The 26500-nt window shown below is 39.6% G+C and overlaps 1 protein-coding gene across 2 annotated transcripts; it reads right to left on the reverse strand.

Annotated features, from left to right (window-relative positions):
• Positions 1-4820: 4820 nt before the first annotated feature.
• On the reverse strand, positions 4821-25919 carry LOC126395377 (calsenilin-like). Of its 2 annotated transcripts, XM_050052787.1 has the most exons (9): positions 25799-25919; positions 20203-20377; positions 9782-9906; positions 6808-6877; positions 6115-6185; positions 5916-6023; positions 5716-5820; positions 5447-5509; positions 4821-5352 (listed from the first exon to the last, which is right to left on the reverse strand). In XM_050052787.1, the coding sequence occupies exons 1-9, from the start codon at positions 25802-25804 to the stop codon at positions 5305-5307; spliced, it is 771 nt and encodes a 256-aa protein (XP_049908744.1). In that variant the 5' UTR covers positions 25805-25919; the 3' UTR covers positions 4821-5304. The 2 variants fall into 2 exon arrangements, with proteins under 2 accessions (XP_049908744.1, XP_049908745.1); XM_050052788.1 differs by lacking the exons at positions 20203-20377; positions 25799-25919 and adding an exon at positions 12498-12780.
• Positions 25920-26500: the final 581 nt, after the last annotated feature.

Genomic DNA, 26500 nt, shown 5'->3' on the forward strand with positions numbered 1-26500 from the left:
ATAATAGCTAATATGTTACCTAACCAATAGAGTTACTTGCAGTTTAACTCTCAGCCACCATTTGCTTTGACTCTGACAGGACATATCTGCATTAGAAAACATCTCCAACTTTAGACTGTATTAGGCAAAGCTTTTTATTAACAGTAATGCATTTGGTATATTTTGTTGAATGAAAAAAGGTCAAAACTATAGCTCCAAAAACAGTGGCAACATTTTATGTGGATAGTCAACCTACATTTCAACAGTTTATTAGTTGAGATTAAACAATTCTGCAGATGTTTTACAGACTATTGAGCATAATTCCTGAAAATACCTACATATTCTCAGAATAATTTACCGTAAAACCTCAATTAAACACCCAGTCCCTTTTGGTGTGGCTACATATTTTGACAAATAAACGCCTGTCTCAATTAGACACCTGGTCTACTTGCCATGCAGTTCTTTTTTAAAATAGACATTATTTGAATGTATAAAACCTGGTTGCTGTCTACCTCAAATTATGTGTCCATTCCTCGATTACCCTGTAAGTTACTCATATTCCTTAAGTCCGAAAGGGTCCTCAGATCATGATTGAGATATTATCTGAAACTTAATTTTATACACAAGTAATATTCATACTGGTTTAAATAAACAACGTGATTGTATTTCCTGATCTTTGCTGAGCAAAAGTTTTGTGTGAAAGGAATTAAAGGCCTGTCCCAAATATAGAGCCTGGGCTATTAATTAAAGTTTTACCGTAGTTGAACTTGAACTGTTTACACAACCTGTGCAGCTTAGATTGAGTAAATAGTTCAAGTTCAAATTCATTTTCTGGGAATATGTATTGATGATAAACATCTGCAGAATAAAGTGATTGTTAAATCTCAACTAATAACCTGTTGAAATGTTACAAATACTCTATAAACTCTCTGTAGGCGGACTATCTCGACACAAAAGTTTAATAAATCTAAAATGAGTCATTTGTATTTTTTTTACATTTACCTCAGCAGTTGTCTTATTTGATGGTTCCGGCTTCTCAAATGTGAGAACTGACTGCTATTCTTTGTCTTAGGTCTCAGGATTTTGAATATTTTGGAGGTCCTGACTGTTCCTCAAACAGAACAAAACATTTGATGTTGTTATGTTGAGCTTTGAGAATTTTTTAAAATTTGTATATTGACATCTTTTCTAATGTTTTGCAGACTAAATTGATGAAGATAGATTGATTAATCAAGTAAATCAGCAGAAATAATTGTTTGTTGTAGCTTTATAGTCAAAACATATGCTCACCAAAGGAAGCTGCAATATAGTCACTTATAGTGATACCCAGCCCATGCTCCTTATGCATTCTTTTGCAAGGATGATTTCTTTGGCTTTTTGCCTTTATTAGATAGGACAGTCTAAGCGTGACAGAGAAAAAGAGAGGGGATGACATGCAGCAATGGGCTGCAGGCTGGAGTAAAGCCCTTGGCTGCCGTGGCAAGGACATTGCCTTCATATATGGGATGCTCTAACCCACTAAGCCACCAGGTACCCTGCCCATGTTCTTTATTAACTATTTTTTTTATGATGGCCTAAAGGTAGTCAAATCTGAGTTTACTGAGTCAGTAATCATACTGGAATCAGCCCATGAAACAAACACCATGTGTATGTTTCTACCGTAGAATAAGGTTTCTAAAGCCACTGAAATTCCAGAAATAAAATACTGCACTCTGCACTCATACATAGTTAGTGATATCACCATCACCTTATATTAAACAATAAAAGACAGGAAGGACAATTTGTTCAAAGGGGCATTTATTTTATTGATGATTGATTCCTTTCCTTGTGATGACACTTTGGGTTACATATCTCTTATCCAGGCCGCTATCAGGAAAGACACCACATGTCCAAGCGTGAGGAAGATGTTTGCTGTGGGTGCGGGGGCAGCCGCCTTAACAAATGCTCTCCAGAGATCTTGCTTTTGCAAATTTTGGCCTTCTTTGGGGTAAAGCTGCTGATCTTGCTCAGACGAGGAGGTCTTATGGCTGTGATGCTTCCCAGATCCGTGCTTTGGCTTGCCGAACAACCCCAGCCCGTACCCGGTCCCAGTGCCTCCGAGTATCCCGGCTGCTGCTGCTCCCGCCCACTTCAGGCCCTGCTTGGAGAGGCCTCGGCCCTGGGAGGGAGGGGCTTTGCTGCCATCACCTTTCCCTTTATTCTTGCTGCTTCCACGCTTACTGTAAACACCTGGGCACAGAGCTGCCATGAGCAACAGCCAAACCCACAGTAAGAGAAGCTTCTGCTGGCCGGTCATACTGGAGATCTGAACCCCTCAAAACACACCTACGTGTATAAATAAAAGAGTGACAGGTGAAGGCTGAGGGTGAATAGCCTGAGGCTGACAAAATTAAATGATACTGCTCTGTCTTTGTGTTTTTATGCTGCATATTTATTCTATTATCTAAGAGACAAAGCGAGAAGGTTTGGCTGTCGTTCAAACTGCCATTAAAGCTTTTGATTGAGCTCCCTGCACATCCAGAGTCACATGCTCACCAGACCTGACACAACAGAGATCCAGAACTATCCACATGCTCTGTCTAGCTCTGTCAACACTGGGATTAGCTGGGCATTATGTGTGTGATGCATATTTCTCCCTTTCATAATGCATTTGTTTTCCCTGGCTCTGATAAGCAGTGATCGTTACAGAACATATTTATGATGTAGTATCAAACAGCGAGGATATGCATGCATCATGTAAGCCTCACATCTAGAAGGAGGTACTTTCTAAATCTTAAAAAATACAGATAAAATATGCTGAAATCAACAATTTTACAATTCACACCACAAAAATAAAGATTTTGTCTTTTCTTTTTTACCTTTCTGAGTGGTCACACTGAGAGGTCGTGATGCTGGAGGACACTTACAGCACAGAAGAGCAGCATTTTGGTATCAGTATTATTACCACACCAACATCCACTCAACAGAGCCAGCACAGCTCCTCCCCAAAACAAACCCCGCTTTGCCATTGGTTCAAGATCAATAATACAGTACAGGTTGAATGATTTTGGCTGATGGTGGCATTTTACATACAGTCACCTCGTGTTCTCCCATTATTTACCAAAGGCAAAGGCTGCTGCAAAAACAAATATATCACTGTGTGTATTGACTTGTTATTTTCTATCACAGGTCTGTGTGTTTGAACTTCTTTTTCTTGATTAAATGCGTACATGTTTATACCTACAGGAGTCTAATGCTCAGCAGTGATTAGGGAAATGAATGGTTTGTCGACTTAACTTTAACCTAAACTGGCCGTTTAGCTGGAAGGATAGCCTGTGGCTAGATACACTGGAGTTATTATAAGACAGTAAATCATTAACGCATATTTAACAGGAGAATATTCTTTCTTTAAGGATTAATCAGCACTGCTGCTTTTCATTTGAAGGCCATTTTCATCATAATATGTGCAATAATAACCAGAAATCTTAATTCTGTGCTTAAGAGATTGAGCTTCTCTGTGTTTTCTGGTCTTCCATCCATCCATCCATCCATTCATCCATTTTCTTTTGCTTATCCGTGGCTGGGTTGCAGGGCCAGCAGGCCAAGCAAAGCACCGCAGACATCCCTCTCCCCAGCAACACTTTCCAGCTCCTCCTGTGGGACCCCAAGGTGTTCGCAGGCCAGATGGGATATGTAATCCCTCCAGTGTGTTCTGGGTCTTCCCCGGGGCCTCCTACCAATGGGACATGCCCAAAACACCTCCAATAGGAGGCGCCCAGGAGGCATCCTGATCAAATGCCCGGGCCACCTCAACTGACCCCTTTCGACGCAAAGAAGCAGCAGCTCTAGAGCACAGATGTGGAAGGCTCGGAAACACTGATGAATCAGAGCAGACTGGGATTTTCCGGGAGGGGGGTGTAGAGACACTGGAGCTAAAATGGAGCGTTTTAGTCAGAGGGTGAATACAGATATATTTAGAGGAGACAGTATGAGGAAAAGAATCTGTTTTTGGAACATTAAAGCATGTGAACATGTTCTAGTAGAAACCCAGAATACAAGTATGAAAATGAGAATAATATGGGACCTTTAAAAGTAAATCCAGAACTTGAAACTGACTTTTTAAACTTTTCAACTCAAACAGAGAATGTAGGCTATTGGAGATGTTTGAAGTATCATATCGAGTCTTTATTGTTGTGTTTCTTTGATTAGCTTGTGCCTTTACTGTGTCAGTTTATGTGCAGCCAGATGTTAAAGACATTTGGTCCGGAGGAGCAAGTGTATATCTATAAATAAGAACATTCTTTAGCTTATAAATGGAAAGATTCATCATGCAGACCAAAATAGAGTATGTTAACTGTTACTGAACACAAGCACAACAACTCATGACGGATGGCCTTAAGAATTTAAACTGTTTTGTACAAAAGATCAAGCCTGTGATACAAAACAAGTACAAAACAAGAGAGCATAGAGGATGTAGGACAAGAGAGATAACTGTTCCGAGACATGAGATGGTCAAATTGCGATGAACTGGGCGCAGTTCCCTCAAAGAGCTATGAATTTTTGCTTTATGTCATATAGAAGATCTGCTTGGGGGCACGTTTTGTTCAGTATCACTCGAACAGTGGCTTAACACATTCAATTTACCATGTGACTAGATGCAGTGAGTTGCACAGAATTTTGTTTTATTGCTGTTTGAGCTTTACAGTTATATAAGGTCAAATATATTGCAACACATTTGGTGTAATCATTCGTGAAATATTAGACTTTGTGTGGAGTAAACATGGTTGTTGAGGACATCACACTGTGTTCACAGACACCAGCTTTGTGTGTCGTGTAAAAAAAGATATTCAGGAGAGTTATCAGTGTGTGAAGGTGTATAGTGTATTTATTTCAGCAGGTTTTGGGTCAACATGACAATGACACACAAAAATTTGAAGAACTTAGAAACATAATTAATTTCTTTGCAGTATAATACAGTAACAAAATATTCTTGTTTGCCCAGTGTGTTCAACAGTAAAACCCCTCGCTTGTGTTCATTGTGGTTTGCATCACATGCTTCTTAAAGTTGGGCAAGCACTCATGCTCATCTGATAAAGATTTCCATCATGTGCAAAAACAAAATTGTCATGCAAAGAAACATTTCATCCTCAGGTGATTTGGTGGACTCTGCACATTTCTCTGCATAGAACAGTTTGACAGGAAAAGTAATAGTGTTCACCAATTTGTATTAAAATGTGTTGCACGACCCAGTTTTTCTTCCTCAGGATGAATGAAGTTATTTCAGGCCCGGAAGCAGCTGGAAGCACTCGCTATGCAGCATAACCGATCCACGTCTCTCTGCAGCAGCTAGATGACGTTCTCAAAGAGCTGCATGGAAGCCATTATATTTTCATCCTGTTGGGAGAAGGAGACAAGAGAAAATGTGCTTGTGTACAAAGCTGCATGAACTCGGTCAATAACCATGTGGCAAGTTTGATGGTGGGTTTACCTTTTGGCAGGTTTCTATGAATTCATCAATAGTCACCACTCCATCTCTGTTTCGATCCATTTTCTGTAAAATGTCATGACATTTAAAGGAAAGAATTTGTGTCCCTTTTCTCTAACAGATCATTTCCTTTTCTGTTGAAGAGTGGAGTCATAATCAGGTACAGTGACACATGTCATGGTCTTGGATCAGTATAACATCTGGGTGTAATCATATACATTTAGATGCCAAGAATTAGTCTGTGTGGTTTGGTGGTTGCAGAGAAAACATACCTGGAAGAATTTCTCTACATGCTCAGAGGGGGAATCGTCTCGTACACTGGGTAAGGTATACCTGCCCATCATGTCATAAATGGACGTCATTATTGCCATCATTTCCTGCAGGAAATCAGAGAGACACAGTACAGTACATCTGCAATGATGAGGACACTGCAACAGACTTCTCATAAATGAAGATGGTTTGTTAAATGCACCTCTTTAGTAATGTAGCCGTCTTTGTTGATGTCATACAGGTTGAACGCCCACCGCAGTTTCTCTGTTACAGAGCCTCTAAGCAACACTGACAATCCTATCACAAAGTCCTGTAAAAGCAAGAAGAAGTTTTATTATTAATCACTGTACTGGCTGCCCATGATAACTTATTAACAAACATGCATTCCTAAGTGAACTCACCTCAAACCGGATGGAGCCATTTCTGTCCATGTCAAATGCGTTGAACAGGAAATGTGCATACGTGGTTGCATCTGCAAATGAATAGGCAGGATTGGAAATTAACAGGAACTGTTGAAATGTGACACATTTTTTTTTTAGTCCACACAAACTGAAATACTACTATTTCAGATAATTAAAATATTACTGGTAATGTGGACTAATTCTGTTTGTTCAGACATTTTTAATTAACTTTTAAAATTTACACAATTACAAAAAATAATAAAAGAAATATAACATGTATATCTATATATATAAATACAATAATATAAATTATATATAATAAAGATTATTTTAAAAAGTATAAATTAATTTTAATTGAACAAAATAAATATAAAATAAAAATATAAAAAATAATAAAATAAATATTATATATAATATAATAATATAAACAATGTATTTAATAAAAAAAAATTCAAAAAGTAAAAATTAATTTTAATTTAACTTAATTATATATATATATATATATTAAAAAAAATAATAGCAGACTGGGTCTGTGATACCAGTTCATTAGTTACAAANAATGTATTTAATAAAAAAAATTCAAAAAGTAAAAATTAATTTTAATTTAACTTAATTATATATATATATATATATATTAAAAAAAATAATAGCAGACTGGGTCTGTGATACCAGTTCATTAGTTACAAACAGTACCTCCTTGAGGGAAGAACTGTGAGTATATAGACTTGAACGTTTCCTCATCCACCAGCCCACTGGGACATTCCTGTTGAAAGAAAAATATTTACATAATTTAAGTGAGTGCTTGCATTAGTTTTTATTATTATAAAGAGGTTAGTGTTTAAAGTTAGTGTTACTGATGTTATATCATTGTATACTGCAGACAGTCCCTGACAGACGTGCAGGTTTATGGCCACTAGAGGGCAAGAGGAGCAGGTTAAGCTTGACTGAGGCCTTTTGTGCTTTTTCTTTATAAATCCCCACGATACAGGCCCCCCAGAGTGGTGCAGTGATGGAAAGACTAATAGCACATGTGTACAAACTGGTGTGATAATTTCTCACATCCTGTTTTAGTGAAGCTGCAGTTCAGTAATAGCACAACAACGATGGAGCAAAAAGCACTAGATTTTGAAAACTAAAATGTCCTACAGAGGCACGTTTATCATGAGATGTCACTTACAGAGCCATCAGCCACCAACAGTAAGGCGCCCTGTGGAGATTTCATTACAGTTTTGTTTACACTGAACATTTACACCACATCTCATCATGTGTATCGTTAAGACCCCACAAACCTCATTAAACATTGCCAGTTTTTTTAAGTGTAAAGCTTTTCTTCTTCTTCTTTTTCCTCCTTAGATGACACTTTGCTATCTTTAATGGCACATTACAGCCACTTACTGCTGATATCCATTACCCGCCTCTGCAGTCTGCAAAAATGTATATCCTGCCGCTCCTGCAGTCGTGCATGTGCTTGTGTTGGCAGAACACAAAGATTTAAAGGTCCAGTGTCAGGACTTAGGGGCATCTACTGGAAGAAATGGAATATAATATTCATACGTATGTTTTCATTTGTTTATAATCACCTGAAAATAAGAATCTTAGTGTTTTTATTGCGTTAAAAGGAGCCTTTTTTATCTACATAAAGAGCGGGTTCTCTTCCACTGGGTCCATCATGTTGTTTCTACAGTAGCCCAGAGCAGACAACCAAACACTGGCTCTAGATAAGGCCATTAGAGTTTTGGGGTTTTTGTGTTATCGTGTCGGCCACTGTAGTTCTCCGACACACTTGGCACACATTTCTGCAACCTCACTGCTAGATGCCTCTAAATCCTACACACTGGATCTTTAAAAACACACAAAAGACACATTTGATCAATCAAATAAATCTACATATTTCCATTTTCAAATTAATGTTTGAGACCACTGACTCTCAAGATTTGGGTCAAGACTTTCTTGAAAGGTAATCACATAAAACTGAGCGGTCAAAAGATAGAAAATTGAGAACAAAAAACATCAGCATCAACAATAATTATGGTAGAAGAAAAAAGACTTTCCTCTGATATCTGTTGTGAATTACATCTTCAAGCATCTAAAATGTACTCCAATAAAACTGCCTTAGAAAGGCAACACATGCAACTGTGACGAGGAGTCATAGCTTCATTTCACGAGGTCACAAAAAAAGACTATAACCACAATTTTCCACAGTAGTGTGCCTCCAACTCTGTGGCACTGGCAACAGTCTTGGCAAGGCCACGGTGAAGTCCCTACTACACTGACTACACATTCATATTCACATACACACCTATACACGTGCACAAAACATACATACTGTGTGGTTACCAAGCGGCAACCTGTGGGGCTGAAAAATGAAACAAACAAGGAAATGCCAAAGATTTTTTGAGAGCCATTTGAGGCTGACTTCAGAAGTTAGTCATGCCCATAGACCCCCAATTTAAAATGCCTAACTTTATAGCAGAACTAAACATGTTTACAGCCTGGTACAAAACAAAACAAAACATGGTTTTGATCTCTACAGCTAATTTCCCTCTATATGAGAACTGTACAGGGGGTACATTTTTATATAACTTGCCCTTTTACTTATTTATTGAGGCTTAAAGTTAAGCATAATTAAGGGCGAGACGCTTTGAGTGACAGGCCGAAAGCATCCTTGGCTTCTAAGTCAGATCCACCCTCTGCTCCTCAACAGTGGCAGCCTCCTGTCCAATTATGTTAACTTCGGCTCTGCCAGAGGGTCCAATCTGGCCCTCTCAATGACTTTGCTAAGTGTAAAAATTGCAGAGAAGTCAGTAATTCCACTTTTTCGATTAAATGCACAGCTATTCCTATTTGTCCAAATGAACCAGCTCCTATTTCTTCACAGAGGTAAATGGGAAGCCAGTGAGCTTTGCATGCTCACAGCTCCTTTCATTGCTGATGGAATATTATATTTAATGCCACTATCAAACTCATTATGGTGAAATATTCAACAATTTGTAAGGACAACTAAGAACAGAGAAATTAATTGTTAGCAGGTTTGACGAAACGTAAGTCTGATTTTAGTTCAAGCCGAGAGATCAGCATCGCGGCTGTGAAAGCTAGCTACTTTATTGCTAACAAAATAGCATCAGCATCAAAGCCACACTCTGAGGGTGAGTTAATTCACATTAATTGTGAATGTTTTCTCTACACTAAAAGATAGAGACAAATTTGAAGGCTTTGTTATTTACAGGCTACTTGAGCTAAAATGACTTTGACACCCTTGCTTTAAACAAGAGTCCAAGAGTCCACAAACCATTGGGTGATGTTATCGTTGCTACGTCCATTATTATTACAGTCTATGGTGGTTACACACCCTAAACCAGGTCCCCAAATATTGTGGAAAACTTTCACAGAAGAGTGAAGGCTGTTATAGCAGCAGAGTACTGTTTGAAATCACATATGGGTGAAATATTTGGGTGTCTGCATACTTTTGGCCATGTGGTGTTTATTTAAGGAATTGTAAATTGTGTCTGAATGTTGGTTGTGTTTCTGCTCAGTCTCAACTGCACCCTCGAGCTTCTTTTACTGTTGTTGATATCTAATAAGGTCTGCAAAGACAGACGCTCATTCTTTTATATCAAATTGAATTTGGATGACCAGCGACGGCCAACTGTGCTAACTGTTTTCATACATTTTTGAAGCCTCTGTAAAGTGACTGGAGCTCCTTCCTGGTGAACTGCGTCTGGGCTTGGAGCTGATCGAGGCCCTCGGGTTGGTGACGCACCATGGAGAGTTCAAGGTCGCTGTCACAGCTGTCTGTCAGCGGGAAACAGAGAAAACAGGGGGCGGGGAGGGAAAAGAGGGGGGAGGAAGAAAAGAGGGAGGACATAGCCGTAAGACCAGAAAGAAAGAAAAAAACAAAGGAAGGGGAGAGGAGGAGTTGAAAATACTGGAAAATCAAAAGAGATGGGAGGCAAAAAAAAAAGTACGTCACAGAACTGAAAATGCTCACCATCTTTACACAAATAAAATATAGATTTTGAAGGAAAAGAAGGAAAGGTGAGACAAGGAGATGGGTTGGAGATAAAAGAGGGTAAGAAAAATGAACAGTACAGGTTAAATATGATTGAAGATGAGACAGATGGAAAGATGTAGGGACATTTTTTGACAGATAAATGGTAAAAATTAAGAGTAAAAGGACCTTGAAGCTTGGCAATATTAGGGTGGTTTAAGGAAATAAGTAGATATACTATAAAGAAAAAATAAACACCTTTCTAATTGTGGACACTTTGACAGTGTCTGAAATAACTCCCCCTTTTATTCACTCCCTGCTTCTTCATAAGTACACAAAAGTTTATTCTATGGTGAGGAATAAACGGAAATTTTTGACAAGAATCATCATTTTGTGCACTTTTCAGCAAAAGTTATGCACTTGATTTTTTTTAATTTTTATTTTTTTGCTGTAGAAGTGGGAGAAAAAGTGGTATGAAGAATTTAGGATGGTCAAATGTGCAGTCTACAGTCTTCCTGCTCCATTTTTGAGGTCAATAAAGTGTAAATTTCACACTGATAATTCAAACACTTAAATAAAATAAGCGGGTAGCAAATAGGGAGTGATTTAAGACACAGCCATTGACTCATAATCACAGGTGTCACTAATTACCACTGATGAAGTTTCTGCAGCAGAGTGCACACCATCACACCTGAATTCAATGCAACCATAATTAATCTCATCAGTAACACCTGTGTTTGACAAGTCTACATGTCCACTGTGAAGGGTTTGTTGTATCAGCCAAAGGGACGGAGCTGTTCAGTTCAATTTTTTTTTAAAAAAAGCAGATTTTTTGGAGGGGCATTTCTGCTTTATTTGACAGTTACAGATGAGCAGAAAAGGCACGGGATGGCATGTAGCGAAGGGCCCAAACCCAGGCCGCCGCTGCAGTAAGGACTCAGCCTTAATGGTACACATTGTACCAAGTGAGCTACAATGGCACCCTAGAGTTCGATTAAAAAATTAAGGGGAATTAGTTTACAGAGACGGCTGGGATGTAGGGCTGGGCAATATGGGGAAAATCGAAGGTTACAATATTTTTGACCAAATACCTAAATATTGATTTTATGGGGTTGACTATTGGTGCTTTCACAAAATATTTACACATGAGATATTCTGATAAATAATCATCAGTAATGTGGATATAACATCTAAATGAGTAAAGGGAAATAATTGAGCAGCTAAAACAGTCTGATAAGTTCAGAAAATATCATCACTTCACTGTAATGATGCCTTTTAAGGAAAATATAAAAGAAGGAACGGTCATGACGACAAGGACAGCGTACGAGGAGCCCGACAGTTCTATTGGAGTCAGTGGGGCCGACACTACATATCACATTTAACCCATCATATCTTTGTTGTTTCAACTTTGACTGAAAAATCCTTCCACTAGATTAAAAAACACACATTACATAATGCTAACTGATGTTTTTAATCTAAATGTGCATATTCATTTTCCTTGTTATTGGTCCCCAAATAGGTCATGGCTCTGTCCTGCAGCTGCAGGACCTGTAAAGGTAAAGTAAAACAAATGCACATATTTCACTGAAAAAAAAAAACCCCATCAGTAAGCATCACATCGTGCGTGTTTTTTAATCTGGTGGAGGGATTTTTCAGTCAAAGGTGAAACAACAAAGATATGATGGGTTAAACTGTGATTTGCAGTGCCCGACCCACTGACTCCAATAGAACTGACACTGAAGTCTGGCTCCTTGAACACTGTCACTGTTGTCATGACTGTTCCTTCTTTTATATTCTCCGAGTTTAAAACCAGGAAGGACAATTACTACAATATTAGGTGTATATTATCCAAAATCTAAGACCATATTTAGTCAGTAGTATCGATAAAATATTATATTGCCCAGCCCTAGCTGGTTTCAAATTAAACTTAACAATAATGTGCGGAGGAGTACCAGCGGAGCTACTCACCATCTGTACAAGAGCAAAAACACAAACGGTAAGTTGATAAAGATGAGGAGGAGATGATGATGAAGAAATGAGAGGGGAAGAAGAAAGTTGCAGAGCTGTTAAATATTTGCTTTGATATCTACAAGTTACCAAAATTTACCGACAAAGTGAACACACAGTTAAAGGATAGAGTCACTTTTTTAACTTAAAAAGTTCTCAATTGCTGCAAATGATGAACAATTAAGGCAACCAAAAACTCTTTCTATGTGAACCTATCCTTGAATATTTCACAGCCCGTTTGTGTGACTGCACTTACTCATAATTTTAGCATCACTATTACAATCAACAAATTCAAACAACAATGAAGTTTAACAAGATTATTGTTCTAATGACACACAGAGCACCAAAGACAAAAAATTAAACGCACAAACGTGTCTTTAGTTCTTACCTTCCAGTGACAAAGGTTCCCAAACCCCAAACTGTTTGAGCACGACAACAAACAGTCCGATGACGACAACAATGGCAATTACTTCCATGCCATCCAATCCCATTGTTGCCTTGCATTAGATATCGCCTGTGCAAAAGCCCTTTTAAAAAACTTACTGTTAACTTCCTCCTGCCCCGTGCTTTTTATCAGTGTTTTTGCACAGGCATCAGCAGTTACAGTCACTTAAATGAAACCCAAGACTTAGACCACTGACCAGCTACACAAAAAAGACAGCCCACAGAGCATCCTCCTTTAAGTAAACAAATTTGAAGTCCATCATGTGCAGAGAAATTCATAGAGCCTTAATCCCCCAAAATGATCCAAAGCTTTCTCCACGCGCACACGATCCATCTCTGTTACTACTCGCCGGCATTTTACCTCCTGGTCAGTTCATTTTAGGATCTCTCCCACAACTCCATCAACTCAGGGGCTCCACCCCCACTCACTCCATCTCCTATCACTCTGTCCTGAGCTCTGTGTGTGTGTTTGTGTGTGTGTGTGTTTGAGGTTAGTAAGGGAGGGGTTGTTACTGAAGGAATTTCTTTACTAATAGTCTCTGATTGACAGTCTAAGCTGTCTTTATTTGCTCAGTCATTTCAAGGATGCAAAGCTGTAAAACCAAGCATTGATCCACATCCGCTGATGGCTGGGATATGAACAGCACTTAGAATGAAGGAGCCTGCCCTGCCCTGTGTGGCGCTGCTTGTATCTACTCGGTCGTTCAGCCATACACGCGGTCAATAACTCAGGAGGATTCACTCAGAGCTGAAAAACACTGTGACCGTTGTGACTGTAAAAACGGTGCTTCGTTTATGACATTGTAGTTAAGAATAGTCGAGCCGAAGTGAATCATATCTGTGCTGCAAGGGCGAGCTGCACACCTCAGAGGTCAATTTGGAGCTTCTGTAAATCCTCCATGTAACAAACATGCTGAGTATTAATTGTCTGAAAGTACTTTTCCACTTTTTGTTAAGACACAAGTGAGTCTTTGCATGACTATAATGTGCCGGCGCACTATGAAAGTGAAGAAGAATCTGAGTATAGTTCACAGCTGATGACTCTGCACAACATAATGGACTCAGTTAAAGTACGAAGGGGGGTGGAGGGCAAATCAATTGTCGAGAGGTAAAATATTGGTCTTAGAAGAGGGAGAGAAAGCGGGCCAGAAATGCATTTCGATAGCCGGGGAGGGTTTATGTAAATGGACTCGTCTTTAATGTCTGAGTCAAACAGCTACTGAGATAACTAATGAACTGGGATGGTGCCACTCCAAAAATACAAAACGATTCGATACTATGACTTCAGCGCACCTAAGGAGCAGTTGTGTGCCTGCAATCGACGTCTCAGGGTGAGATTTTGATGTCTATGTTTGTATTCTTTAGATGCCTATTATACGTCACAATAGTTCCTTACTGCTTATTGTCTATAAAAAACCTTGCAGCTCTTGTGGAGCTTGAGAAGGCTCGTTTGCCAAAGTGCGTCAGCATGGTTAATAGTAAACTGAGGCCACGGCATTAAAGGGGAACTGTACCCATTTACCAAACACATACATGTTTTTCCTGTGACCTCAGACAGTCCGAAAATATTACTAAACATGAACACCTCTCTCCATAATCCAACAACTAAAGTGTTTAACTTAGATTTGTGACATCATCAAGTACAAAGTCTTGAGCTGCTCCATAGACAATGAATTGGGAAAGGTGTTACAGATGACACTGAGAGCACCCAGGGGAATGTCCCAGGTATATGGCTGCATCCAAAATTCCATACTTACATACTGTTTGTACACTAAAACAGTAGGTGAGATTTTTAAGTATGTCTGAAACTTTACTATGATATCAACAGTATGTACATTTCAGACTATACGAGGTGAAATATTACAGAATATAATCAGTGGACACTATGCCAGATTAATTATCCCACAATGCCATGACAATGTTCATAAAAACAGCTCTGTAACATCAATAAATACCTCTAAAGGTGAATTACTTTGATCATGAGTTTGCTGCCTGATGTCCAATTTAGAAAACACTTTATGAAGTATTTGTTGGCCATGCTAGTGGCGTGGCTCCAGGGATATCGTTTGGTTACTCCATCACTTTGATCCAGACTGAAATATCTCAAAAACTATTTCGAAGGCATGCCATAAAATTTGGTACACATATAGGCTAAATAGCATACCTGCAGTGGCTCCCAACTGGTCCAGCCCCAGGTTCCCGAGGTCACCTTAGTCATTAGCTCAAAGTTCACGCAGTTTAATACATTTAGTGTCATACTTACGTTTGGCCAAGTCCGTCAAGCTAGTTCACTGACTCTAGTTTTCCGTCTGCTGCGGTGACTAGATGCACATTGGCACTTTTGGATGCGCCACCCTGCAGCACTTCATACCACCATCCTATTTCCAGCCTTGCCGCCCCAAATTGAAATGCATTTTCCCCCCACTTTTCTCTCGGCTCGTACATACCAGCTCTTGCTGCAGGTCCTTTTCTCTGCTCCTATGGCAGCTCGACTCTTCTCCTGACCTTTGATGAAAAAGATGTTGCTGTCTTGTGTGTGATGAAGAATGGATAAGGGGAGACTTGTAGTTAAGGTTGAGAAATATTCTGAATTAAACAACCCACAATCCTACCATTATAAAGACAATGGCCAAAAAGATATTGCCTGGTGAGTCATAGCTCTGGAGATCGGCTATTCAGGTGAGAAATCAAGTTTAATTAGGGGCTCTTCACACATGATTTTAAGTTAATGCAGAGGTGGAGGAAGTACAAATCTTTCAGTAAAAGTAGTAATAACTTTGCATGGTTGTCTGTTGACGAGCTGCAGCACGACGCGTCCAGTGTGTGCTAGGGGTGGCACTTGACACACCATGCCGTGGCGGCACCTGTGTGTTTTCAGCTTTAGTCACTTACTCTACAGCAGGAAACAGCACTTCAAAATAAAAGCTCTGACATGTTTCAGAGTCACTTGCAGTCCATTCAGAATGGACCCGTGAGCCACTTTTGGACTGCGACCCACCAGTTGGGAACCACTGATCTAGTGACAAAGATGCCTGTGACTTAACATTGCACAATGACTTTGCCTGGGATTCACATTTTCTAACAGCCAGAATAACGTTACTCCTACAGGCATGATGAAAAAAGCAAAAAAGACTAAAAGACTAAACTAAGACTGAATGTGATGAAACAGTGGTTAGCTCTTATGCACCACATATCTGGAACAAACTCCCAGAAAACTGCAGCTCTGCACCATCTCTCACTTCTCTTAAATCAAGGTTGAAGACTAATCTCTTTGCTGCTGCCTTTTATTAAATCAAATATTTATTCATTTCTTACTCTGCAGTGTAATTTTTATTATTCATATACCTGTATTGATTTTAACTGCACTGCGACTTTATTAAACTTCACTTTAAATCATTTTAAATAATCTTTTGATCTTTGCACCTCTTGTCTGCACTTTTGCTCTTTTTAATGGTGATTTTATTCAAAATTGTAAATCATTTAGAATTAATTTTCCCTATTAAATCTTTTTTTCCTCTTTATTCTTTTATGCTTTTATCATAAATCTGGATCCTCTCTTGTGAATTATTGCTCTGTAAAGCCCTTTAAACTTCCCTGGTGTGTGAAATGTGCGAAACAAATAAAGCTTGCTCCTGTTAAGTAGTTAGTAGTCGTAGTTTGGTTGTAATGAATACATTTCTGTCAGAAAAGACTTGGGGGAAAGCCTGTCTTTCACAGGGTGTAATAAAACAACCAAATCTTCTAAAAAATATTGTGCCTATCTTTGTCTTATATGAGTGTTAACTGTGAGATGGCAGTGATGAATCACGCAGCTAATAAAAAAGGTGCAATAGTTACCCTTTGCATACATATATGGATTTTTTTTTGTGTGTGTGTCTGTGTTGTGTTTTTGATGTGTGGGTTAATCTGACCTCACCGACAGAAACACACTCAGCCATTACAGAACATGCAAGATGTATGAGCTCATGTGGGAACTCGCCTGCCATAAAAATAATGCAGCATTATACTGTTTAATGCACCCTAAGTGCTGATCTATCCCTGTTCTTCTATTAAATACAGACAAGAGTGAGGTGGCTTAAGCATGCAGAGATGCAGACAGTGCAGCCATCAGTCTCACCATCAGGTCTTAATGACTGCAGTGAGAGCAACATTACAGCTCAGAGCCCGAGCCCATCTATCAAAAACTGTCACACAAGTTCTCGTCACACTGTTAAACACCCCTGAACTTTGCTGTCTCTCAGACATTTTTTTCGTAGCGCACACTTTTAAGTCTTTCATTGATTTTTATGAGTGTTATTTTTGGCAAGAAATTATCTTTCTGGAGAGGCTGCACACACACCTTGCACCATGCCAAGGGGGATCCCCCTGGCCTTTCATATGAATTTTGTCCAATTTAATTAAAATTTGAATTGCATTGTCAAACATAGTTTTCAAATGTGCATTGCTAACATTAATCAACTGAAAAACTAAAATTAAAATGGACTCATAGCCATTGAAATGTCACTTTTCATCATCTATAGACATTTAACAGCTGACATGATTTGACACAAAGCGCAAATGTTTTCACTCTCTATAATATAATATGACTCATAGCTTTCTCTCTTATACAGTTATCAAGGGGAAGAATGTGCAGGAGTCCCAGCAGCAGCCATAATGGGAATTTATTGTCCAGTTGACCTCTGAAATATTTGGCCAATTCACACATTACCACTACCTTTGTTTAATTTACTCGCACCTAATTAGACAACAGCTCAAACTCAGGAGCAACACAAAGACACTTCACATAGTATGCTGCAATCATTTGTTCAAGATCAACCCGCAGTTCTTCAATTATAGGAGGGCATTCAAAAAACCACATTAAGACTGAAGACTAAAAAAATGATTTGTCATTTCTGGATGAGTACGGTATAGGAGCTGGACAAGACTGTGTCAGCAGTGGGTCTGCTAATGTTTAGTGTTGAGTACACTGGTTCATTTAAAGAGTGAGGTGGCAAAGTGAAAGCTCTATCTGCGTAGCACAGACAGAACATATCTAAAAACCTCTGTTATCAGATCATAGAAAACATAACATGCAACATCCTCTGCTGATGTGGAGTGATAATGACTGTTTATTCTCACTTTTATAAGGAGAGAAGCAACAATGTGTAAACCCTGTTGTGCATTGCATCACGAAACCTGACATCTTTTTTACATCATTAAAGCAGCTACAAGGAGTTTTTAACTGGTTATAGAACAGTCTCAATTTAATACTGATGCCTCTGTATGACCTGCATAAACAAATGAGTCAAACAGCAAGAAGACTGGTTATTATTATATAGTTATTCTTCATGCCTGTCCCCGAGTCCAATTCCCTGCAGATGAAACGATTGCAGCATGCAGACTGAAAAGAGCCTGTGTTTATATTTTCCCAGGCAAAACATCCCAGTAAGTAGTACGTTAGCCAGTTAAAAGGAAGCAGGAGGAGATTTTCTGTAGAGAATTTTATTTTTGATGTTATATTTTGTGGTTATATTTTTGCCTTTAATTACAAGACAGTTTTGAAGAGTGAAAGGGGAGAGATAAGGGGGATGACATGCAGGAACTGGGCTGGAATTGAACCCACAGCTGCTGCAGCAAGGACGCTGCCTTTTTATATGGGGCACCTTCCCAACCTACTAAGCTACTGGGCACCCCAGAAAGTATGTTATATGTCTATTTTATTTATTTAAAGTCTACTTTGTTTCATATTACAGTTAATAATAAACAGCCACAATACATACATTACCTCATCGCTTTGCATCCTGCAAACAGCTGTGTTAAAAAAAAAAATTGCCATGATCCTGGGTTTTTGTTTGTTGCTGTTTCATGTCTTATTCGTAGTCAGTCTGCGTGTGAGTCATATCATGTCCTTGTGCTTATTCTTGTCTGCTCTCCACTTCATCTAAGTTCCATTAGTTAATTATTTCATTGTGTATTTAGTCTGTGTGCTGTCCTTCTTTCATTGTCTGGTCGTCTGTGTAGGTCAGTAGTGCTCTTTGCTGGATTGCCTCCCTGTTATCATTTACTGTTATGGTTGGTGCTCAGTTTAGTTCTTGTACTTTGAGTTTGTCCGCTTCTGCAGTTTTGTTGTCTCTTACCAGCTACATAATATCTCTCTTTTTCTTTTATCCACCTGCCAGCTGTCCTGCAATTGGCTCCTCTTTGTACTGCAAAAGCATGACAATAGCATTAAAAACAAAAATATATCTTATTTTACTCACTTCCAAAAGTTCCTTGTAGTTGGTTCACAGTAACTCTGCATGTTCCAGCATATATATTTTTCTAAAGTTAGTATATTTGTTTCTGTGAAAGCATGCCTCTAAATGCAACCTAGCATTTTTATTGGGTTGTTCTGCATGAGATACATCTGTGTGAGACACTGAGTGCCGACCACCTTCTACTGCACAGAGACAGTGGTGCAAGAGACACTCAGGTGCTATAACATCTGCAGCCCAGTAGGTGGCGACCAAGTGGTTATAAAGTGGAGAAGATCTGCTGAAACCCTCAACACATTTTTCAATTTTAATGTGTAACCAACATCCCTGATGGATAAAATTATTACTAAGTGAGGACGATGATGTAATTGAGCTTGTAGAGTTTAATGGTGAAGAAGAGTTTCAGAACATTCCTACTGCAGATAAACTTAGAGGCCTTTAAAATAAAAGACTGAGCACATTTCATTGCTAGAGTCCAAAGGAAGGATGGCATACTTTATTAAATTGTATTATGTGCCTGTTCAAATTGATGGTTTGTCAGCCATCAGGAGTATTTTCTCTGTTACTGTTTACATCACCATCCTGTCCAAGGCACATGGCCATCTGTCTGTTGGCAGAGAGAGAAGTCAGCATGAAAATGACAACAGCAGGTCATTTCTGGACGCTGCAGCACAGACATTTTATCTGCTCATCATAGTGTTTGCTACACAGGCTGATTAAAGTATCACAAGTAGTTTAAAGGAACTATAAGATCTTGCTTGGATAGACTGCAGAAATGAAAGTCTGTCCTGCCTGTCAAGTGCATGCACACAACTGACTGTCTGCACTGTCTGCCCACACAGAAGGACAATGTCAATAATTTAGATAAGCTGAGAAAAAGGGGGGCATTTAGGGGCAGTCAGTGTAAGACACTGTGCTCCCCATCTTAAGAATCTGCTGCTACAAAGGTAGACCTTTGTATGAAATCATTCTTTAAATTTCTTGATGTGAAATGTGTGTTTGTGTCTATGAGAGAAAAGGTATGGCAAACGAGTGTTATAGATGGGGAGGAAAAGCTGTGGTAGATCAAACTTGATTCTCTGAAGCAGATTCAGAGGTGAGAGCGAAAGCGGCAGCGGCTCATTCACTGACAGATTAGCTGCTGAACAGAAGTGGCGTTTAGGAAAGAGAGAAGTTTGTGCTGTAAATACTGAACAGAGGGAAAGAAGGGCGAGAATATACAGTAGATGGAGCAGATGTTTTAAAATTCATGCATTCTGTAGTGCAGGAGATTGAAGGCCTGCCCTCCTATGTATCTCTCCTCCTGCGGTGCTGTGAGTCCCACTTCGCCTGCTGTCACACACAATCATGCAGATACACTGTGTTGTTGTTGTGTAACGCGTTAGCCTGGTGGTGCACCTCTTTATGTGCCTGTACCTGGCCCTTGTTGTGTGGTGCTGGCGATAATCCACTTGACGAGACAACACTTCATCAGAGATTTACGCGTGAGCCGTGGTTTCTGCCACTTGGAGCCGTCTGTCTGTCCACCCTGGTTTGGGTCTTTCCCGTTGGCATCAGGCAGCAGGCCACCATCCACTGCCTTCCCGTCCGCCTGAGGAAGACAGAAAAGAAACCGTACGCTGAGAGAGAAAAGAGAAGACAGACCTCATAGTGCTTCTGCACTTTGAGGAGTCCCCACCAGAGGGTCCACATGACCACACAGAGACACACAACCCAGATGTAATTTCTTCCCTGTTATTGGTTTTAATGCATTCTCATTCCAAACTCGTCAAATACAGAGGCTTGGTCAGTGGCCCTACATGTAGAACTATGACATGCTAGGTGTCCGTCCAGTGTCAGTTTTGGATGCTCAGGGACAGCGTGTCAATTTACGCTTGTTACCGGAATCATGTCTTTTCAAAATACACCTCTGTTTCAACAGGAAAAGTACAGTTTCTGCTTGTTAAATGCATAGTGCCTTTTCAAAATAAACTTAGAGCATAGGTTAAAAAAACAACAACCTTGTGTTCTAGGTACGTCCTTAGGTATAGGCAACAAAAGGACATGGTTAGGTTTAAAAAAACAACATAATGCCTTAACTTAAAATAAGAAAATAACGTTAGTGTCACATGACATCCATGACATCTGTGACATGTGTGACATATGTGACATATGTCACTTGCATATCACGCTACACATACTGGCACACTACGTTGTTATTAAAATAACTTGACGGACTGTGGTTTCACATGGGAAATGAACAGTGGTCTCCCGGGTGAAAATCCAGAGTTTGTTTGACCCATCCACCTCCCTTCCTGCACAAACTTTAGATGAACTCTCATGCTCTTTACACTACGGTAGTTGTCTGGAGCGTCAAAAAATGCTGCCACCTGATGCATCTCATACTGCCGCTAAGGGGTGCCTCAGTGCAGCATGTCTGACACCTAGGGCCACTGACCTGGCTTTGGTATTTGATGAGTTGGGAGTAAGACCAGGTTGTTCATAGCAGCTAGCATAAGGGTGTAGGTTTCTCCCCTCCTTTGTTATCCACCACTTTAGTCTAGACTGAAATAGCTCAACAATTGGGCCCTATTACAGTCATACTCAACTAGTGGCCAGTAAGCCAAATCTGGCCAGTGAAAACTTGCCATGTGGCCTCCCATCCATTTTCTTTCACAATGAAAATAAGTTGATCCAAAATGTGAATTTTGTTTGCACTTTTAATATAAATTAAGTGCCAGGGTACATAAAAAGCATCAAAACAAAGCTTGTTTATCAAAAAAGTGCCAGGGAAGGATCCCCCTGAACCCTGCCAGAGGTCCAGACTAAGCCCCAAATGTCATCAAGTCCTAGAAACTCCTCTGTGTAAACCTGATCTGTACAAGCTATCAGCAACTGGCCCCTGGCCACCTGCCATTTTGCAGAGGTGGCCCCTGGGCAAAGCAAGTTCAGCATCCCTGCCCTATCAGATGTATTTCCATGAGATCTGGTGCAGATATTCATGGTACCCAGAGGATGAATCCTTATGACTTTAGAGATCCATTGAGTTCTTGCTTGTGGTTTTGAGTAAACTGCCTTAACAACTATTAAATTGATTGTCATGAAATTTGGTGCAATGATTCGTGTCCACCTCGGGATGAAATGTAATAACTTTAGTGACCCTTAACTTTTCATCTAGCACCATTATAGGGTCAAAAGTGTCAGTCACCTTCAAAATGACTGCCATTTTCCATCAGCCTCAGCTGTACTTTGTGTTTAGTGCTAATTAGCAAATAGTAGCATCCTAAAATGCTAAACTAAGATGGTGAGCACAATTAACATTACACCTACTTGGCATTGGCATGTTAACATTTAGTTCGAAGTACCATTGTGCCTAACAAAAGCCTCACAGAGCCACTAGTATGGCTGCAGACTCTCTGTGTTGTTGTTGGTAGATTGGATTTAGAAAATTAACTGACCATGTAATTGCAATGTCCCTGGTTCTCCTGTTGCTACGGCCTTTGTTACACATCATCTCCCTCATGTCCTGTCTCTACTGCACTACATCTAAGAAAGGCAGGAAATGCCCCCAACTTCACTGCAACTTGCCTTATATGCCTGTCATCCACTGTCTGGTACATTACAGAGAGCAGAAGGTCTTTAACACTTAATGTAAGACCCTGAAACAGAGACATATTACATATAAGGTGCTGTCTTACACAGAGTCCAATTTAAGCACAGTTTCCTCTGGTATAACCTCCCATAAATGCCTTTTTGGAAGGACAAGTTATATATTGATGTAGGTTTTTAATCACAAGGTGGTGTGACATAACAGGAGCTTTGGCACTGGTGAGCTGGATCTGCTTTCATAGCTTTCTAAGATAAAACACAGTGTGCCAGCTGGACCAGCAGCAGGAGTTACATTCAGACATCCAGCCAACTGGTGAGTATGTTTGAACAGATCGATACCTCAGTAATCAATACTTAAAGACTCAAATGCTGAAAAAAATAAGGGTTGACTATCTGTATGAGATAGCAGGGCTCTCGTAGATTCTTGGAGACTTTTTGCATCTTCATGCTGCATTTGTGTCTAGCAACAAACATCGCAGTTAAGAAGGGATGAGTTTACACAGTTCTGTGAAATGGTGTTCTCTTTTTCATGCATTATACAGATTAAAGGATAAAGAAGGAGTTTTGAATGTTAATAATGAATGAATACTTTCCGGAAAAAGAGAGAAAGAATTGGGAAAAATCAAATATTCTTGTAAAATGAGGACTTATAAGAACAGGGGTGTGAATTAGTGATGGGCAAGGCAGTTCTTTACAGTGTACTGATGTAACCGGTGGACTCTAGTGTTGTCTGAGCTGTGTTGATAGGAAGAGGCCCAGACCGTGAATATATTTGGAGGCGATGTCCGTATATTCCTGAAAACTGACAGCAAGAGGTAAAAACAAAGTCCTCCATCGCTAACAACCATATAACTTGAGCCCCTACACAAATTGTGACACAGGAATATGTTAGCATATTTTACAATAAATTTAGGCTACACAACAGCAAGTGGCCCATATTCGTTTTAAGATCAGTGTCACAGTTGTTGTGATCCCATTGCAAGATGGTCTCTAGTTTCCAGGTATTTTGATTACTACATGACATCTCCTCTTACACCAGAGTCACTGTCTCTATATTCACATTAACGTAATGGCGATAATAAAGCTTTAAGGGGGGAATTTAAACCAATCTGCTGTAATGCGAGGATGATAACTGTGATGCGTTTGTGTTCCCATTTTAAATATTTTGTTTTCTGAGGCACGTCTTTGTTGGACTGGTTTTCAGTCCCATACAGTATGAATGACTCACAGCTGCTGTCACTGTGATTGTACCCTATACCGTTCTGCCTGACTCTACTACATGTTCAGCCTTTCAGACGCTTCCTCCTTCCTTTCTCGTTTGGTTCTCTGGAGACAGTTTGATAATTCTTTGGCTTTGTTTTGCTTCTCTTAATCCTTTTTCTTTGTCTCTACAAAGTCTTTTTACTCGCCTGTGGTAAAGAGCTTTAAGAGGCTGTAATGTAAAGACTTTGTAGAGAAAATAGGTACAGCTACTGTCTCGGGAGCTCGTCTGTCCCCCCGGTCCCCTATTTGAATATGAAAGGATGCCAAAGCATACAGAGCATCGAGAATGTCGCTCAATAATTCACACTCCTTAAAACTGCATCAATAAAAGATCAGAGTTGGCTGCAACGGTGAGGTGAAAGATGACTACGAGTGAAACGTTCTATGGATCCTCCAAAAGCCACAATAACGACTTAAAACACACTGAACACACACACATGCAACCACGTGTGTTCGGGTAAGATGATTTGGGTTAAGAGAGCTGCATTATTCAAAGGACTGATGTCATGTGTGCCGAGTTGCGAGATGCTCCCTGTGATCATCCAAGTCACCGTGAACGCTGTGGGCGACCATCCTCCACTGATCATCACATATGTTGCCTATGCTTGTGTGCTGGCTTCCAGTCCTGCCGCCTGCACAGCCTGACACAACTCTTTACCACCTGTGATGCTCCTGGCCTCCTTTCATCTCTGTTTGCCATATGGCTCAGATGTTTTGGCCTGAAGTCATTCAAACTCCACTTTAACATATTCATGAAAAACACAGAATATCGTATTAGTATCTGCCTTGAGCTTAGCTTGACATACAATGCATGCGCCCTTTTAATTATATGTAGAGGTTGAAATCATAAATTCAGCTCAAGCACTGCACTTTAATCAGATTTTGAGGTACTTGTACTTTACGTAAGGACTTTATTCTTATGTTATTTTATACTTGGGCTGGGCAATATATCAACGTACTGATATTGTGATAAGAAAGTAAATATCATCTTAAATTTGGGATATCGTTAAATCATAAATGCTGTCTTTCCCAGGTTTTAAAGGCTGCATTGATGTAAAGTGATGACATTTTCAGGACTTACCAGACTGTTCTCGTCATTATACTCACATAACTGGTGAATATTTACCAAAAATCTCATTGTATAAACATTTTTTGACAGCACAGATAGTCAACCCCACAATATCATCACAATATCGATATCAAGGTCAGCGAGATATTTGATTTTCTCCATATCGCCCACTGCTTCCTCTTAACTACATTTCAGAGGTAAATATTGTGCATTTAATCCACTATATCATATATAAATATATTAAACAGACATTAGATACAAAACATATGATCAATAAATAATATGTAATGCATTTTTATAGATTAAATTATGCAACAGCTATTAAGTGGTTAAAGATATTAAACAGCCGACATAACAATTCTGCTTATGTTAACCCAGTAGTACAGTATATATCACACTTTGAAAGGGACCATTCTGCACAATTAGTATGTTTATATTTTTGATTAGTATGTTTTGCTGATCATACCTCTTTAAGCATAGGCGTCAATTTCAGGGGGGACACAGGGGACGCGTACCCCTCAATATTTAGAACATGCATTTGTCCCCCTCAATAAAACATGAAAGCAGCAGAGGACTTTAATTTTGACAAAATTAAAGTCTTTTCCACCATAAATTGATGCAGAAATTACACACACTGGTGCATCAAAAACACCAAAATGCAGTAAATTAAATGTTTAATGCTCAAAATTTTCTGGTGGAGGACCCCCCAAACCCTCAGTTTAATATTTGGTCCCCCAATGTTGACACTAAATCTAAGAGAATTTTTAAAAGTAAGATTTTTTTACTTGTAGGTGACTATTTTAATATTACTTACAGTAGCTGCATCTAAAGTATACCTGGCTACTTCTTCCAACACTGTAAATCACAATGCATGCCTCAATAAAATGTGTGGTCTTGTGATTTTTCTCATGTTAAGTTCAGTTTTCAGACTTTCTGCTGCAGATGAATCAGAAAGTACCAAGACCATTTCAAGTTAGCAACAAACTGTAATATCAGCACATAAAGGAATATTACCACGATTAATCAGTTTGCATGCGCGTCTATTCCAGCAATAAGTAAATGAAAACAAACAGTAATCAGTGTTAATTGTACCTGCATTGCGTCTGGATGTGTGTTGCTGTTTTGCAGAAAAGAAAAATCGCTGCAATCGTCCTCTGCTCGCGCTCCTCAGACGACCCTGGAGTGATCTGCAGCAGCATGCAGAGAGAGACAGAGAGACACCAGCTACTTGAAGGAGGAGCAGAGCTGCTCGCAGTGCTGAGCTCACACACACACACACACACACACACACACACACACACACACACACACACACACACACTGAGGTGCCGAGGAACACACACACACACACACACACACACACACACTGTAAAACCACAATAATCACAGCCACAGAGGAACAAACCTGAAGAGTCAGAGGATTAAAGAATGATTCAGAGAGTGATCTGCAGCAGAGGTCGTGATCCTCCACAGATACACTGGAAGCACTGGAGCCCGAGCTGCTCTCAACAAGTGAAGATGAGGCAAACAATTTATAGGGCGACCGAAGGAGCGAGGTGTGCATGAGGTGTTCACATCGTGACACATATTATTAGAAGTGCCAGACATATTATAACCTGCAGTGATGGTGCATGGGTCCAAACTCAGACAGGCGCTAACAGTCGGACTCTCTGAGGAAATTAAAGAAGATTGCTGTGTTTCATACTCACATACTGTCCAAATAGATTTGATTTTATAGCTCTGTGATGCCGTTCAGATATCATAATAATAATAATAACAGGAGGAGCATTATAT

The sequence above is a fragment of the Epinephelus moara genome, chromosome 9, assembly GCF_006386435.1.
Source record: "Epinephelus moara isolate mb chromosome 9, YSFRI_EMoa_1.0, whole genome shotgun sequence".
Classification (NCBI taxonomy): domain Eukaryota; kingdom Metazoa; phylum Chordata; class Actinopteri; order Perciformes; family Serranidae; genus Epinephelus; species Epinephelus moara.